At 43.6% G+C, this 18,510-nt stretch overlaps 1 protein-coding gene across 3 annotated transcripts in view; it reads left to right on the forward strand.

Moving 5' to 3' along the window:
- The window catches only part of GLIS1 (GLIS family zinc finger 1), a 1,244,663-nt gene that overhangs the window by 1,010,384 nt on the left and 215,769 nt on the right, over positions 1-18,510 (forward strand). For all 3 annotated transcript variants that reach the window (XM_069642164.1, XM_069642165.1, XM_069642166.1), the window contains exon 6: positions 5,206-5,329. In XM_069642164.1, the coding sequence (XP_069498265.1) occupies positions 5,206-5,329 (124 nt within the window). The remainder of the gene's footprint in view (positions 1-5,205; positions 5,330-18,510) is intronic.

An 18,510-nucleotide genomic window follows, 5' to 3' on the forward strand; every position in this document is an offset into this window, starting at 1 on the left:
TATCACAGGAGTTAGCATTAAATTATCAGTATAGACTTCAGTCAGAGTAGTTTTCATTGCATAATCAGTGCCTGTGATAGCCAAATGTATGCATGGACTTGTGTCACAGGAGTTAGCATTTCATGATCAGTATAGACTTCAGTCACAGGAGTTTGCATCACATGATCAGTGCCTGTGATAGCCGAATGTATGCATGGACATGTGTCACTGGAGTTAGCATTGCATGATCAGTGTAGACTTCAGTCACAGGAGTTTGCATTGCATGATCAGTCCCTGTGATAACTGAATATAGGCATGGACTGGTGTCACAGGAGTTAACATTGCATTATCAGTCCCTGTGATAGCTGAATGTATGCATGGACTTGTGTTACAGGAGTTTGCATTGCATGATCAGTGGCTGTGATAACTGAATATATGCATAAACTTGTGTCTCAGGAGATAACATTGCATTGATAGCTGAATATACGCATGGGCATGTGTGACAGGAGTTAGCATTGTGTAATCAGTGTCTGTGATAATATGCATGGGCTTGTGTTACAGGTGCTTGCATTGCATGATCAGTGCCTGTGATAACTGAATGTATGGATGGACTTGTGTAAAAAGGGTTAGCATTGCATGATCCATGACTTTGATAACTGAATGTATGCATGGACTTGTATCACAGGAGTTATCATTGAATGATCAGTATAGACTTCAGTCACAGGAATTTACATCACATAATCAGTGCCTGTGATAGCCGCATGTATGCATGAACTTGTGTCACAGGAGTTAGCATTTCATGATCAGTATAGACTTCAGTCACAGGAGTTTGCATCACATGATCAGTGCCTGTGATAGCCGAATGTATGCATGGACATGTGTCACTGGAGTTAGCATTGCATGATCAGTGTAGACTTCAGTCACAGGAGTTTGCATTGCATGATCAGTCCCTGTGATAACTGAATATAGGCATGGACTGGTGTCACAGGAGTTAACATTGCATTATCAGTCCCTGTGATAGCTGAATGTATGCATGGACTTGTGTTACAGGAGTTTGCATTGCATGATCAGTGGCTGTGATAACTGAATATATGCATAAACTTGTGTCTCAGGAGATAACATTGCATTGATAGCTGAATATACGCATGGGCATGTGTGACAGGAGTTAGCATTGTGTAATCAGTGTCTGTGATAATATGCATGGGCTTGTGTTACAGGTGCTTGCATTGCATGATCAGTGCCTGTGATAACTGAATGTATGGATGGACTTGTGTAAAAAGGGTTAGCATTGCATGATCCATGACTTTGATAACTGAATGTATGCATGGACTTGTATCACAGGAGTTATCATTGAATGATCAGTATAGACTTCAGTCACAGGAATTTTCATCACATAATCAGTGCCTGTGATAGCCGCATGTATGCATGAACTTGTGTCACTGGAGTTAGCATTGCATGATCAGTGTAGACTACAGTCAAAGGAGTTTGCATTGCATGATCAGTGCCTGTGATAGCTGAATGTATGCATGGATTTGTGTTACAGGAGTTAGGACTGCATGATCAGTGCTTGTAATAACAAATTGCCTGCAGGACCTTATCTTACAACAGTTAAAATGGCATGATCAGTGCTTGAGATCAGTGAATGTCCACATGACATCATTGATCCCCCTCCTCCCCTGTTTAATCTCAACTGCCTATGCATTGGTGACCATCTGTTAGCCCAGGTGAAGTTGACATGTAATCGTGTGTCTAACTATGTCATCCATGTATGTTGTGTGAGCTGTAGGCCCAGCCTTAAAACTAATACAAAGTGCGATGCAAACGCTTTCATATTCAGTAAACGTGAGCTGTGAGTATTAACTGTGATAGCCGAATGTACGCATGGCCTTCTGTTACAAGACGTAGCACTGCATGATCAGTGTCTGTGATAACTGACTGTATGCATGGGCTTGTGTTTCAGGAGTTAGAACTGTGTGATCAGTGCCTGTGATAACTTAATATAAACATGCACTTATGTTGCAGGCAATAACATTGCATGATCAGTGCCTGTGCGATGAATGCATGCATGAACTTGTGTTACAAGGGTTAGCATTGCATGATCAGTGCCTGTGATAACTGAATACATGCACAGACTTGTGCTACAGGAGCTAGCACTGCATTATAAGTGCCTGTGATAACTGAATATATGCATGGACTTTTGTCACAGGAGTTAGCATTGCATGATCAGTGCTTGACATCATTGACCAACCCCTGCCCCCCGCCTGTGCCATTTCCACTGCCTATTTATCGGTGACCATCCATTAGCCCAGGTGAAGTTGACATGTAATCTTGTGTCTAACCAGGTCAGCCAGGTAATGTTGTGTGAGCTATAGGCTACTCCCTTCCATTTGGACAGGCAACTTCAGCGGTTGTAGCTGTGCGGGAGTGAGCACCTGCAAATTATAAATAAAACAGGCTTCAGTCTCCGCACACACCTGTTCGGTGACGGAGCTAGACCAGGGGACACAAGAAGACTTGGGGCTGAAGACAGATGCTTTCCAGTTGGGAGGGGCCAACTCCCTCTTTTTTCTTTTACTGGATTTTAAAGCCACTAATCTAGATTCAGGCTATTTGGAAGCATTTGGAGTCCCTAAATGACTCTGCCTTTTGATGTTTGAGCAGAACTTGGATACTGTTTGCTCAGCTTGCTGAACTTTTTTGTTTTCTATCCCCAAAGCCAATCATCTCACCACCTAAGGGCAGACACTTTATTTTGAATTGGCTATATGCTAACATATTAATCCCAATGAACATGTAATTAGTTTTGAAGCATTTCATCATATTTTGAATGCCTTTTATGATGAAGAGTATAGTGCATTGATATGTGGTTTTTCACCATTTGGGGAATTTCTCCATTATTTTTATTTTCCATTGTTCTTGAATTGTGGATAATCCCAGGCATTCAGTCTTCTGCAGCCATCTCACCTCCCTACCTTCTACAGTTAGTCTGAGAGGCCTTTTACCCTTCATTATATTGCATTTAGAAAGGTATTGAGGCAGAAGCTTCTATGAGGTTGCCTATCATGAATTGGTGAGGAAGATGTTAGATTCCCTAGCATGATTTGTGAGGTCACCTAGCTTGACCTGGTAAGGCAGGTAGTTGGTTTATCAGGTGACTATAGTTTCTTGGAGAAGCTTGATCAGTCTTAGTCTAGATTTGAGCTAGAGGCAATGACAATGATTTCAGCTTTTTCATGAATGACTTTTTGCATTTTAAATGTGTTGGGCATAGTGACAATAAAACTAACAATAGTAATGTTTCTTTATTACATATTTCTCATTATTAAAAGATGTACTTTTTACATGAGAGTGTTAGAGGCATTCATTAAGTGTTCATTATTGAAAATGATATATGACATAGGTAAACCCTCCTGTGCAGATGAATAAGTAGCAGCCTCCCACTGCAGGGGGTTGATTGCCTGCTCTCACTACTGATGCACTGTGACAGGTAAAAGCTTTTCCCTGCCCCTACTCCTACCACGGCCTCTGCTGGGGGGGTCTTGGACACTTCCCTGGGCGTGGAGGGAAGGCCCTGGAGGCAGGGCTGATACAAATCACATCAAAGTATTTCTAGATAAACAATTGAATTTCCAAAACCTTTCTTCGACGTAAGCCTTTAGATATATAAAAAAACACATTAGATCACAAAAAAAAACTATAATGACCTTTGTTCCATTAAAAATTTTAAATGGCCATCATAAGATAAGAAATCTATTCTCTCATAGCTAATTATATCTTATATATCCAGAAATGTATGCTACTTCATTCATATTAGTCAAAGACCAATAAAATGGATATTTGGGAATAAACACATACCGCTCTATCGCTCAATGTATCTGCACCAGCATCGATCACATGTGGTGTTCCTCAGGGTTCCCACTTAGCCATTTGTCTTTCAACCTCTATACGAAACCACTCGCTGATATCATTCATACTCATGGGCTTTCATTCACCATCATAGTGATCTCAAAGCGTCAACCCATGCTCGTGTTTTATGGCGTAATTAGTCTCTGTCTCTGGATCACCAGCCTGTAGTCTTCTGGAGCACAAGGGGACTGGGCAAAATCTCAAAAAGTTGAGGTTTAGTTCTGTGCAGTGGAAGTTCCTGGGGCCACATTACCTAAGAAGTGGCCACCTAGTTTGTGGCCTCTAGAACTGTGCCGTGTTCTTCTCTGGTTTGGGCATTACAAGCATTGGACACTCTCTAAAAATATAGCTTTGCATTATGCACTTTAGCTGGCATTTACAGGCATTGGACACTCTAATAATATAGGTTTGCACTATGCACTTTAGTAGGCATTTACAGGCATTGGACACGCTAATAAGATAGGTTTGCACTATGCGCTTTAGTAGGCATTTACAGGCATTGGACACTCTAATAATATAGGTTTGCACTATGCACTTTAGTTGGAATTTACAGGCATTGGACATTCTAATAAGATAGGTTTGCACTATGCACTTTAGTAAGCATTTACATGCATTGGACACTCTAATAATATAGGTTTGCACTATGCACTTTAGTTGGAATTTACAGGCATTGGACACTCTAATACGATAGGTTTGCACTATGCACTTTAGTAGGCATTTACAGGCATTGGACACGCTAATAAGATAGGTTTGCACTATGCACTTTAGTAGGCATTTACAGGCATTGAACGCTCTCTAAAAACCGCAGTTGGCACTAAGCATTTGACAAGTATCAGACACTGTCCTTAAACATCTGGGTGCGCACTATGCACCTTACGTTGCAGATTATAAAGCATTGATTATGAAAAAAGATGTATACACAAGGGCCAAAATAATTAAGTTTGCATAATGCACTTTACTTTTTGGGTTTAATGTATTGATTGTTTTTTGTATGTATTTATGTATTAATGTATATATTGCATGTATTGTTTTTTAATGTGTTTCTGAACTTAGTGCTGTAAAAAAAAGTCACTTCAAAAGTATGGGCTGATATTTGCTATAGACGATATTAGAAAGTGAATAGTTAAATATATCATATTCAGGGGTCTGTGGTGTTTTTTGTGTACCAGAGTTGTCATGGCTTCATCAGTGCTAGAGACTGAATATTTGACCTTGTGTTGAGATGGAGACGCTAAACCACTCTTTTTGTCCATGCACTGTCCACCAACGTGGTTGCTGATTCAATCAGCACGATCTGACGGTTTTCACCCCATTTTCTAGCTGCATTCGTGCACAGATGAAGACGTCCTGAATGAATGCCTTGGCATACAGCACCTGCACCCGTCAACACAACACCTTCTGGAAGGGAAGTGTGGCAGATCGCTTGGCCACGACATGCTAACAGGTAAGGGCCTTTGCACTCCAAGTCTCTCTAGTTTCATGTGCCAGTATACCCTCTCCTAAAACTGAGATGATCTATTTTGTTTGCGGCTTAGGTCTGTGTTCGCCATGTTTGTTTTGGGTTTTGTGCATGAAAGTTCTCCCCTCTGTGCATTGTTGTGTGTGTATTTTCTCCATTCATTGTAGGCACGATAGGGCTGTCATGGTTGTTCATTGAGCTGAATTGCACGATAACTTATACAAGCACAAAGGAGATGCTTTTACCAAATAAACAACGTATCTAATAGGACACCACATTAATGTCTCTGACATTAAGGGCACTGCTCATCAATACATTAAAAACAAGAAGCAGATGTGTTGAGTTGGATGTTCTAGGATGTTCTGCATGGTACATCCCAAGGCAGTCCTTGATAGGTTGGTGTGATGCCTTCATATCTTCTTACTCTGTTCTTTCCTTTAACAAAGGAGGTTAAGTCTTGGCTAAAACTGCATTTCTTCCAAATTGCTGCATTGCCTTCTAGGTCACTAACACCTATATTTTAAGGCCCTCTGCCTTCTTCATGAGGCCATCCAGAGACTCACCCCAGATTACCTTACTACACTATTACCCATTATAGATACTGGAGGACGTGCCCCTTTATAAGGACACTTTGCCAGAGCGAATATAAGCTTAATGGGAGTAGAACATGTAGACGAAAAGCTGCTCTATCTCAAGATTGCCTCCATTGGAGACATCCACAGGCAGATCAAAGCCTGACTCTCATCGATCCAGTCGTGGATGTCCAGCGCTTGCCTGAAGGCCAACCTCTCCAAATCTGAATTCCTACTGCTGACCAAAAACACAGAACACTTAGACATCCAGACCAGGCTTTCTGCTTTGCATCGCCAGGGCTTCAGACCCCAGCTGGTCACCTGCGCCAAGTCCCTAGAGTTCGACATTAACAAAACTCTACTTCAAATGGGACATAGAAAAGAAGACACAATTTGGTACCAAGTTTATCTTCTGTGGAAAATAAGACTTTGTTTGTATTTAGAAAGTACAGTGTGTTTAGTTTACAATTAAACCTTTACACTTTAGTAAAAAGTAACAAATTATCAGAACATAATCATACCACAATATCAACAATAGAATGTTCTCCATGGGCTCACTTACAGCTTTCAGACACTGATCAAATTTAAAATAAATTTGTCTCGCAATCTATGCACGTGAGCCAGTGTAGGATATGTAAAATAAATTCCAAAGACCAGAACGGCCCTTTGCAGGAAGAATGAGTCCCCCCATATCGCCCTCTAGTCTGCTTCTCCCTGTAACATTCTCTTATTCACTTGCTCAACATGTGTTGCCAGGGCTATTATGAGGGCCTCATTTGAGGATGTCATAATCCTGTCACAAATATTATCTGACAATACCCAAGAAGTTGAGTGGAAGAACCCTCCCAGGAGACGGATTCTCTGCTCCAAGAAAACTGGGCACTCCAGGACCAAGTGAAATAAGGAATAATTCTGGACCAGCCCTCTTGCAAAAAATCCTTGGATTTCCTTCGGCACTGCAAGGTTTAGAGCTAGGACCTCCATTTTTGGAAAGACATTCAGTCAAAATGTTAAGTATGGAGCTCTATGCCTTCTAGAAGGGCATTTTTGTACATATGATCTTGTATTAGTTGACGGGATGTGCAAGTGCTGATTATGTTCATACAGTTGTAATCTCTTCATATCTTCATAGTCTGTATATCTGCCCTAGCCTTTGATTTTGTTTTTCATTACGTAGGCATTATCCGTGCTCCACACTTGCATCATGTTCAGATAGTTCTTGCAATTTTTATGAAATGTGTACAAAAAGTACTTGTGGTCCGGGCCCCTATGCATATGTTCTTGTAAATATGAGCGAAGGGTGTACTTAGAACCCTCCCCAATTTTAGTCAACAATGACGATGATCTTTTTATTTATTGAGCCCACTATGATGTGAGGCCCAGTTCCAGTCTGATTGCACTAATTGGCGGGGGGACTCTGGTAAGCTCAAGACTGCTTTCCAGATTTTTCCTTCCAGCCTGTCAAGACAAGCCATATCAACAAACATTATTAGCTCACAGCCATACAATAACATTGGCGTAATCTTTACTTTGTATGTTTCAAATAGTGATAATAATGAGTATGCACAAAGCTTATTTTTTACAAATTTCATCAATGAGATGGAGGAGTTCATTTTCCCTTTTTGAATGCTAAAATGGTTCTTCAATGAAATTGGGAATCCTAGATATTTAATATTAGTTACTTGTTTGATCCAGACTTGATTTACTTTCCATACGTAGGCGCTACCTGTACGTTTCGTTGTAAAAGTCATTGTATAAGATTTAAGAGAGTTAATTTTTAAATGATGTGCTGTCCAAGTCTTGGTCCTCTTGTACCTGGATGCACTTTTGCAATGCCTTCCAGGGACTACCCTAGCATCCTAAGATGTCTCCTGCATGCTGTAGCGGAACTCATCAAAGGACTCTGCATTCTACCACATCACCACAACCCTCATCAAAGTGCTATGGGTCCCACTGCAAGCCTGTACCATCTTCAAATCCTGCTGCATCATCTACAAGGCTGTCACTCCGAAGTCCTCAAGCTATCTCAGTGCGAAACTCAGCATCGCTCGAGGCCTACGATCCACCAGAAGTAAGGACATGTGCAGACTTTAACCCCGCTTGTGCAGGAAAAAAAAATCAGAAGACAGGCTTCTCTGTGTACGCACCACGATTCTGGAACCTCCTCCCTGTCAACATCAGACTCATGCACTTGCTTCTACAGTGTAGGAAGGAACACAAGACCCTCCTCTTCAAGGAATGGCTTCTCCCTAACACCCAAGTCCATAAACCATCCACTCCCCACCCTACTCGAGACGGGTTGACCTAATCCCCAGTGCTTTGTCTGCTGGTTGCTTGATCAATTGTTGACAACGTGCCCTCCCACCCGTTGTTATATCTTCACTCCCTAGTTTCTCGGTTTACATAACCATGTTCTTCCCCCTATGATTGTTAAGTGCTCCATTGCTTCCCGAAGCAAGGTTGGCGTTCAATAAACTGCCTAATAATAATGATAATAATAATAATAATAATAGAACACTTCCCACCCAAGGGGCTGCATTCTGGGACACTCTCCTCTGCACATGTACAGGGAGCCAAGATAGTTGAAGGGCAACGTGCGTGCCCTGGGGACAAAATGATACCAGTTTGGGTTCAATACCTGGTGTGTGCTTAGAAGGGGAGGAGTCTGATTTAATTGCTCTGCTCAGTCTAGTGACCATTGGCGCCTTGCTCCCCTTGCAACCTCTCTCTTCCCTGCTGACCCCAGCCTCCTCTCCTTTCCATTGTCTATTTCTGCTGCCTTCTCCAGACCACCCACTGCCCTGCAGAAACACTATATACGCACCTAATCATTTGTACAAGGCGAGACAAGGGATATTAAGGCATTTGTAACGGTTTGGGACCCACTATCTTTGGCGCGTTGGCGAATTTGCCTGTGTTACAGAACAGAACTGTATTGGACTACCCCTTGCCTTTCAGCAAACGGGGACATGTGTCTAAAGATGTCCGTCAAAGCGCCTATTCCAGCCCCCCACCCATAAACATAACAAGTAAACACATGTGCTTTCTATATAGATCAATATTGATGGTAACTGCTACCCCACAAGACAAAGGAAAAAATGGCCAATACACGCCCTCCACTCGCTTGCAAGATACCCACTGATAATTTATAAATCCAATAAAAACAAAGAGAGACTGCGTGCACTAACACATTGCTTGAAAATGGCAATTCAGTGTTCCCCTGAGACCAGCAGCGCAGTAGCCTTCTTTGCCTTTCCAACCCCATTAGAGAGGTGGGGGGGGATCTAGTGGCGACCATGCCCGGATGTCGATAGCCTTTACAATGGATTCTTATGGAATCTGCCTACTTTTGAAAGAGGCTAAATGCAAGCGACTTTTTGTTGGAATCCATTTGTTTTACCCGCGAGGCATGAAGGGGGAGGGGAATGTTCAATCAGGATTGTGCCCCTCCCCCCCCATTAGATGCATTGAAAATCCCCATGAGTGTATAAAGTAAGACTTGAACAGTGTACTCCTTGCTTTCATGCCTCACCTTTGCACTCCACCCCTTATAGAATGACTGCCTGTTTGCTCTCTGTCACCCTCTCAAGGGCCCAAAAGCAAACAACTCCACAATGAAAAAGAACTGAGTGGAGTGATGCTGAGAGTGAACATGTGAGAGCTCATAGAGGGGCAGCTGAGGTAGACCTGGCTGTGGGTGTGTCAGTGGGCGTCTGTACATGTATCAACCTCATATCTGTACATCATAATAAAAACATAAATACATGTTATTAGCATGTTATTAGCACCCGGAATGGAACATAGGTTGCTCATCAGCCAATCATTATCTTTCATATCTGAGAAATAATCTTTATAGATCTAACCTGAGGTCTGTGCTGGGAGTTATGGGCCCTGAAGACCGTGTTAAAGGCCCAAGTACAGAGAGGGCGTTCATCAAGTGTTAAGGGCCATAACTGCAGGTGTGACCAAAGGGAGTGGTCTATAAGCTATTAGGTCTCGTTTCTCGGATGACGGGGGGGTGGGGGGGTTCAAAAAATGCAATTTGCCTGGAGTGGTTGCTGAGAACTAGAAAGTTCCCAACAACTAAATTCAGCGTGATGTGACGGGAGGGGCAAGGCTTAGATTGCTGCTGGGCTGTTTCTGCCAGGTTTGGTCCCACAAGGTGTGTGAGTGGAGGTCAGGGGCAGGTCATGGTGGTGAGGCAGGATTGCATCTGCCAAGTGAGGCCCGGTTTAGATTCGGTAAGGGGGCAGAGCTATTTGCCCCCACCTTAATAAGGTAAGGAAACGGGAGAAGGCTATGGATTTAGTGTGCCCAGGTCACATCTGTCAGGTGGAGCCCAGGTGAGGCTTAAGGCTGCAGGTGGGAGGAGGTGGCTTGCAGTATGGTGCTCCCATGATCAGAGGGAGCGCTGAGCTGAGAAACCTACTGTGACCAGTTGATTCCGGCTACCCCTATCATTGTTCCATTTCTGGGGCAATCAAAATGTGCGACCCATACCTGCTTGTATGGCCTCGTAATTGGCCAATAGGGGAGTGCCACGTCACTCCCCAAGTACCTAATATAGCATTATTGCCCAAGGTCCTATGGATAGTTATGCGCCTGAGAAAGCAAAAGAGCATAAAGAGTGCTTAGGACACGGGTCAGCTTAAACCGAGGCACAGCCACCCGCAGGGTGGTTTGAGAGCAAACTGTACGAGTGGGTTGGTAGGGAGTGAATTTTCTTTGCAGATATTCTGCTCCCGATCCATAAAAGGCCCAGTGTACTATACACAGGGACTTGAACAAGATCCGCTGGGCAACAGGGAGCCAGTGTAGTTGTCTCAGTAGGGAAGTCCTATGGGCTCCAAAAGGCGGGCGGATGATAGAAGGGGCTACAGCATTTTGAAGAAGCTGCAGACACGCAATAAGGTAACCAGGTTGGGCCATATAAAGTGAGTTGCAGTAGTCCAGGACACTGAGGACCAGGGCTCCCACCACTGGTGTTGACCAGGAAGGACTTTACGAAGAACCCTAACTTTAAAATGACCCGATTTACAAACCGCTCCAACCTGCTCATCCAAGGTCAGAGTGGCAGAGAAGCGTACTCCCAGATTCCTAACTGATAGAACAGGTATAGGGAGAGGGCCCAGTGATGGGGGCCAAAAATCGGCCGTCCAGGACACATGAGGGGTAGAAGTATCCAAAACCAGGGCTTCAGTTTTAGTGCCATTTAGCTTGAGCCAGTTCAGCGTCATCCATATTCCCAGTTTCTCCAGGCAGTTTATTAGCCTGTTAACTGTTTGAGGTTTTGTTAGGTCCAGACGGACCAGTATCTGGGTATCATCAGTGTATGAGTAGAAGTGAAACCTATGAGATTCAATAAGAAACAGTAGATATCTTATGTAGATATGGAACAACATAGGGGAGAGTGCCGAGCACGGAGGGACACCACATGAGAGAGAGACGGGGGCAGACCATAAAGGAGGAAGCAAAACTGACTGAGAGCAACTAGTGAGAAAAGCTATGAACCATTTGAGGACTTGGCCAGAGATTCCAGCTTCAGAGAACAGGGAGATTAGAAGAGAGTGATCGACAGTGTCGAACGCAGCCAACAGATCTAAAAGCAGGACTGATCAACAAGACGCATTAGGTCATCCATCACCGAATTAAGAACAAATTCAGTACCTCTACCAGGCCGAAAGCAAGATTGAAATGACTCAAGGAACTGTGTGGATTCCAGAAATGTGGCTAGCAGTGGGGATACTAGTGCCTCCAAGACCTTCATCAGAAATGGCAGAAGTGAAATAGGGCGATAATTGGCCATCACTTCAGGATCCAAAGAAGGCTTCTTGAGCAAAGGGATCACTAAAGCATGTTTAAGTGAGTCCGGGATCACTCCCATAGTGAAAGAGTTATTAACTGCTGTTGTGATGTGATTAATCAGATCCGCAGACATCTCCTGCAGGAGAGCGAGTGGTATGGCGTCTGTAGGGGATGCAGATTGAAGCTTTTGGATTGTAGAAAGAACTTCTGTGTTAGAAAAAAGGGGGAAAGATGACCAGCACCCTCCCATAGAGGGGGGTATCGGAAAAACTGGGGCAATTGCTGCAGCCTCAGTCTTGATGTTATCTAGAATGGTGGTTATTTTAGAGAGAAAGAAGGTAGAAATGGAGTCACAGAGCTCTTGGGAAGGTGGGACTGCATTTTGTGCTAATTCCGGCGTAGAAAGAGACTGCACCAAGTCAAATAAAGCCTTAGGTTTGTTAATAGTCTCCTCTATGGTTTGAGCAAAGTAGGTTATTTTAGCCTTTACCACGTCTCTATGGTAGGTAGCACGTGTGTCCCTATAAAGAGTTTTTGAATTGGGAGAGTAACTACGACGCCACTTTCCTTCTGTCTCCCTACACTGGAGTTTACTATCCTTGAGCTTTGGTGAGAACCAGGGCTCTGGTGGTCGACTGCGCTTTTTACATAATTTATAAGGTGCCAACACATCCGCTGTAGCAATAAAGGCATACTGAACTGTCCTTGCTATATGCAGGTGGCAGTCTTTTTTAAGTTAGTTTCCATGCCATTGGCAAGCAGGACAGCACAGCAGAGGGTTTACAGATGAGATAAAAGAGACAGGAGACATGGAGGCGCATTAGGCGGTTGCAGTCGACAAGCACATGTTGAGGCTGAAGGTAAGCAGGGACTGGTGGGAGCAAGCAGGAAGAACTGATACCCGAAATAAGTATCTTGAAAGCCTGGCATCAGATTAGCTTTTAAAATACCAAAATTCCAATCTGGGTGCTAATTAAGCTTATATACCCAGCCTAATTGCCAAACCAGGAGTTATGGGCCCTGAAGAACCAGGTCTTCAGGTCCCATAAATCACAGTACGGCCCAAGGTTATGGTCTATAAAGCTATTATGTCCTTAGTAAATAAAATTTAAAAAATGAATTCTGCCTGGAGTGGTTGCTAGGAACTACTACTTCTCTCATCACGTCTCTCACGCTCCTCCCAATCCTACCAGGGTAGGATATGCATGCCTTTCTGCGTCTGGCCTGGTGCTTTCTCTTTACTGTTGGACTCCAGTGTCCTGTACAGCTATTCTGTAGTCTCCTCATTCAAATAAAGAAATAAAAAAATAGAAAACCAGAGGTTTCTTTCAGTGATTTTAGTACTTGATGTTGTTACAGCAGGTATCTGCAACTTGCGGTTCTCAAGATATTTTGGACTACGACCCCCCTGATTGCTTACCATTGGTTATACTGGTGAGGTCTGATGGGAGATGGAGTCCAAAGCCCAGGAGCCTTAGGTTGCAGAAACCCTGCTGGTACTGGGTTAGTGCTCACTTATCGAATGCTAAGTGCTCAGTGCACAGACATCTTTACAATGTCAAAGCCTGAAGCCATCCTCAAGGGCCGATACATCGGGATCCAGACCACTAGGAACCAGTAGTCTTCTAACGCCCACACTGGCTAACCAGTGTCATTTTTGCTGATGTTACTTATGGCAGAGCCTTTGCATTGTAGAAACTGTTGAGCTTCATGGGGAGACCCTGTCACTGGAGGTGTCCCTGGGGACAGAGCATTTCAGGTCATCTCCCCTAAGCACGTCAATATCACAGCTTCCATATAGAGATGGCATTGCTTTTTTCTGCACTATACCAAGATAAAGACCATCCTTTGGACGTGTAACTAAGTCATGTTATGCTTGGAATGGTCTTCCAGTTGCAATAGGAATTGTATCAGGGGCAAGAAGATATACATATTTCAGAGAAGAAACAGTACCATCTGACAAAATATACCCTTAGTAACCTAGTAAGCATTGGATCAAAAGGTAGAGGGCAGCCATGGTATCGACCCTATGCCCTCTATGACCGAGCTAACACGGGCCAAAGTGCAGGTTTTTATTGACACAGTAGGACCACTACATATCCTAAGGCAACAGCTCCCTCTAGCGGTGACAACAGGCGAAGCTGTGCGAATTGGCATAGCTTCTATATATCCGAAGGCAACAGCTCCCTCTAGCGGTGACGACAGGTGAAGCTATGCACATTTGTCTCTACTGCGCATGACTGCATACGACAAACACGACAAACATACATCTGGCCTTTTATTATATTGTTAGAAGTGCTTTAATGTGCCGCAAGCAAAAAAGATCACTTCCGGGCACATGGTCTCCTCATAGTGGGGATGTTAAGGGTATTTTGACAATCAAGGGTGTGGTAAAAAGTTGGAATAACAGATACATTTTTATTGAATTCCAGCTGCAATCCATGAAGCACGATTTATTACCTCTGGCAATATATGAGACCTCACTCCACACCCCCCAGCCCCCACACCGTCAGACCTAATGAGGACAAATAACATGTTGCACGCTTTAGTGCCCACTCAGGATGGTCTGCAATTGTGCGTTGTGGCTCTCTGGGCCCAAGCAGAAGCAAACTGTCCATTTGCATATCAGTCTGTTCCGATCTACAAGGACAGCTCAGTGACAAATATCAAGCAGTTCCTCTCTGAACAAGAGTGCCAAAAACCCTAGACAGGTCTGTCTGCCTTGCTGGGAACCATCAGTGCGGTGCGGCTCAAGCAGATCATCTCTCTAGGTGGAAAGGGCAAAGAGGGCTGACACATGGAGTAACGTTACCCGTAACCTCTAGTGAAATCCAAGAATAGCAACATTTGCCAAAAGTCTGAGAGCCCTTCTACTGAGATATTCGCAGATTGTTAAAATATATATATATATTTTCTCTTCTTTCTCTCCTCCCTTTATATCCTTATATGAAATGTGTTAAGGTTCTGATTAAAGCTCTAATTTGCTCTTATGATTTGTAAACTGGTTTGTTAGGGAATGCAACTTTGAGACAAGAATGAACACAGTCAATCAACATGTTCTATGGTATTTGTCTTCAACCTTTGCCTCTCCAGCTGTTTTGGACTAAAACTCCCATCAGTCCTACCCTACATAATCAGTGGGGAGGGATTGTGCAAATCACAGTCTAAATCATCTAGAGAGACGCAGATTTCCGTGCCTTGTTCCATAGGGGTGATGCCTACACACAAGGGTCTCTAATTAGGCTTCAGCACTATATGCCATACCAGAAGGAAATACCCATTTTCATATCAGTCTGGTCTCAGTCACAAGGACAGTCCAGCAAAAACAGGCAGGCGATTCTCTGAATATGAGGGCCAATTCCGGGCACCACAAAGTTAAGAACCAGCAGTGTCATGTCTGTACAAAAAATGCGACAGACCCATTTCAAGGTTATATAGAGCACTACCTCTATGGGACAGTCCATTCAAACCAACCGGGAAAATGGCCTTTAATCTACTGATGAAATGAGTGGAAATGCTGCTGACATCCAATATGCTTTCCAAAAGGGTGTAAACCAACCAAACAGTTATTACTTCTCTTTTGACTTGCTTCTAAATACCATAATAATAGAAATACAAAATGAATCTAAATTTGTGCTAGGAAAAGCAATTGCCAATTTGCTTTTATGGGTTTGCCAATGGCTTTTGATTTTGCTATTTACAACAAGCCTTGAGTCGCACTCGGTGTTCTTGTAGTTTTATCCATATCACTAGTAGGAATGCGGCGTCTGTATGAAATTATTGGTGGTCGGGTGTACTCTGATGGCTTTTGGACGTTCTAAAGGTTCTCACAAGGATTAGAGTAGTCTTTAACTACACCCACACTAATAAGCGCAGGTTGCACATGTTGCCTGGAGGCATTGTGCTAGCCACCGTGCCGGGCAGTGGAGAAACTCTGCAACCACATGTCCCCTGTGTGAGGACCTGAGATTGCATCTAATCCAAATCTTGCTTTTTAACATAGACCCCCATTGGGCACCAAATGTAAGGTCTGAAGTCCTATGCTGTTACCCTGTTGCAGCATCCCTGTATTCTTTTCATTTTGTCCTGTCTGCTTTATGACTATTCATTTATTGATGAGGGCAGGGGCCACTACCTTCCATGGTGAATTCAGGGTGAGGGCACATTCCCCTCCAAGGGTTGCAAGCCCTGCCAAGCATGTCATCTGATGTCTGGGTGCTCATGTGGGAGGTCGGATGCTCTGCAGGTGGCAGACTCAGATATGTGCAGCTTTGAAGCTGACTAAGTGTTGACCTTGTAAGGACACCAGTGCACTCTTTCTCACTGCCACTGTTCCCAAGCTACCCTCTTACCTGGCCTCCATCACTGACCACTGCCCATACCTCTGCCAGCCCCACCATCATCAGACCTGTGTCTCTTCCAGGCAGGACGTTCTGTTCTGTACCCCGGCATGTTGGACTACAACTCCTGACATCACACCTGCTCTGACAATTACAGGACCTCTGTGTCTTCTCCAATTGAAATCGAAATTACTTCTGCTCTGCAAGAGTATAAGGATGAGTAGCTGCTAAACCACTTGATCAACCCTCACATTTCAACAAACCAACAGTGATCTCAATCATAAAAGTAAAACAGACACAGTTAAGAGCTAGACCTCCTTCACCTTTTATGGTAACGTGGGCCGAGGGAAGACTATACTCTGTTAAGGGGCGTGAATTCGATTCAGTAGCAACCCAAAAGTAAAGTATAACAGTCCAAAATAAAGGAAATGTCCTATCAAGGTTCTATTAAAAATATCTACATACTTTAAAAAAAATACTTTAGAACCCTTTTGAGCATTATTTACCAGTTTGGCCATGGATCCTGCTGGCTCGCAGGATTCCATGAGCTGCTGTGTTTGTTAGTTGCTGACCTCTGCTCTCTCACACCGCTCCCCATTTACCCACAGACTCAGCTGCCCACGCCACTTGCCACCGGCTTACTTCACTGCCCGTTCCGGCCGTCTCCATCTTCTGCTGGCCTTCTCCTCTGAACTGCAGAAGCACCACTGTTGGACTAGAGCTCTCTGCCCTGTAGCCAAGGCTCTAATACAAGCAATGATAGTCACAACCCCCGTTCTTCCAGCAGCCTCAATCTTCTGCTGGCCTCCTGCCCACCACCTGACCCACAGTGTCAACATAAAAGACGGACGCTGGCCTACAGGCCACCAAGCCTGTTGCTAAACGGCCATCATTGAATGGATTTTTGGGTCCGTTTTTCAAATCTTAGCCCACGATGCTTAACGCCCCATTAAAGAAACGATTTCAAGTAGTGCCATTGACTTGAGGCCCTGTCACCATGATATATCTGGAGCTGCTAGCGCAATTTATATGCGTTCATTTTGCTTGAGCCCATAAGTCTGGCTTCCAGGAGGATAGCCCATATTCAGTGCTTCAATTAACATTTGAGTGGAACCTAAAACATGTGGACTGCATTATATGTTTTTAGAAGTCGCAATACTTCCTTGATGAAATTGTGAGATTAAATGACTTCGATGACAAATATATTGCAGTCAAGTGTTCAGTAAAAAGAATGTGTCTGCCTTCTGCGTTTCAGGTGTAAGCAATGAACAGAATACTAAGTAGCAATCTGGTTTGATGAAGTCCCAACCCGAACAAGGAATGGTGATAAGATTTCAGGAGATGTTTATAGGGGTGAGGGGGGCATTAACCATCATCATGTCTAGGAATACTTCTGAAGCCTTACAAACGGAAGTGCTATTTTAAACACAGTGAACTCGATAGACGTCTTTGAGTTCCTGATTTGGAAGGCTTTTTGAGACCTAAAGACTTCCAAAAAGGGATTTAACCCCTTTAAGTGCCAAGGACGACTATTGAGTTTCGTATTGCGAAGTAGATCTCGAGAGCTCAGAGCGCGGCTGACTAGTTTTAAATCAGCAGATAATTATGTCTAAGAGAAGAAACAGCATTGAATATGTTTACACTCGACCGATAACCATGGGCCCGGCGACGCAGAGTTAAAAAATGCAGAGGGCGAGGCTGTATGATGACATACTGTCCGAGCCCCTAGTATTTACTGCAGTAAAAAACACCCTTCGGATGGCAATGAATATGCCTTTACCTCCTTCTCCCCCAGAACCAAGTGACTCCCTTCTACTGGACGCTGAGGCAATGGTGCACTCTTCGATGCTTTCACTTGGAGGCATTGTGCAAGCACAGCAGAAGGAAGCCTCCAGTTCCTGCCTTTTTGGCACATTACGCAAAAAAGGCATATCTACTCTGCCGGAAACTTCCTTTTTGGATACACCGCCTGATTTTTTTACAGCAGATACTGATTTACATGAATTATCGCAACATCTTCATGATTCTTCCAATTTGGCTTCACCTCAGCAACTAGGACAGAAACCAGACATTGTTGGGACCCTTTTATTAGTATTACAAGAACTAAAAGTCCACTCTACCAGCTTTATGGAATTAAGAATACTTATGGAGCGCCAAATACACAATCTAAAACTTGTTTAGATTCATTGGACTCGCTTCCAATAAAGGTGGCTACTCAGCTAATGGCCTTGGGAATGGATATAGACAAGAATATTGATAAGAAAGCTGACATCAAAGCTGTTGCTTCCCCAGATCTCATATCCCCACAGGAATCGTCTTCCCCTGAGCCACAGCCCCAAGTAATACATCTTCCAGGGAATAATGCCGAACCACCTCAAAAAAGAAAAAAAACTCAAAAAAAGAAAAAAGTAAGAAAAATAAGAAAAGTTTAAACTCCTCTTTATACAAT

This window comes from Ambystoma mexicanum, chromosome 1q (assembly GCF_040938575.1).
Source record: "Ambystoma mexicanum isolate Mex_15411 chromosome 1q, UKY_AmexF1_1, whole genome shotgun sequence".
Lineage (NCBI taxonomy): Eukaryota > Metazoa > Chordata > Amphibia > Caudata > Ambystomatidae > Ambystoma > Ambystoma mexicanum.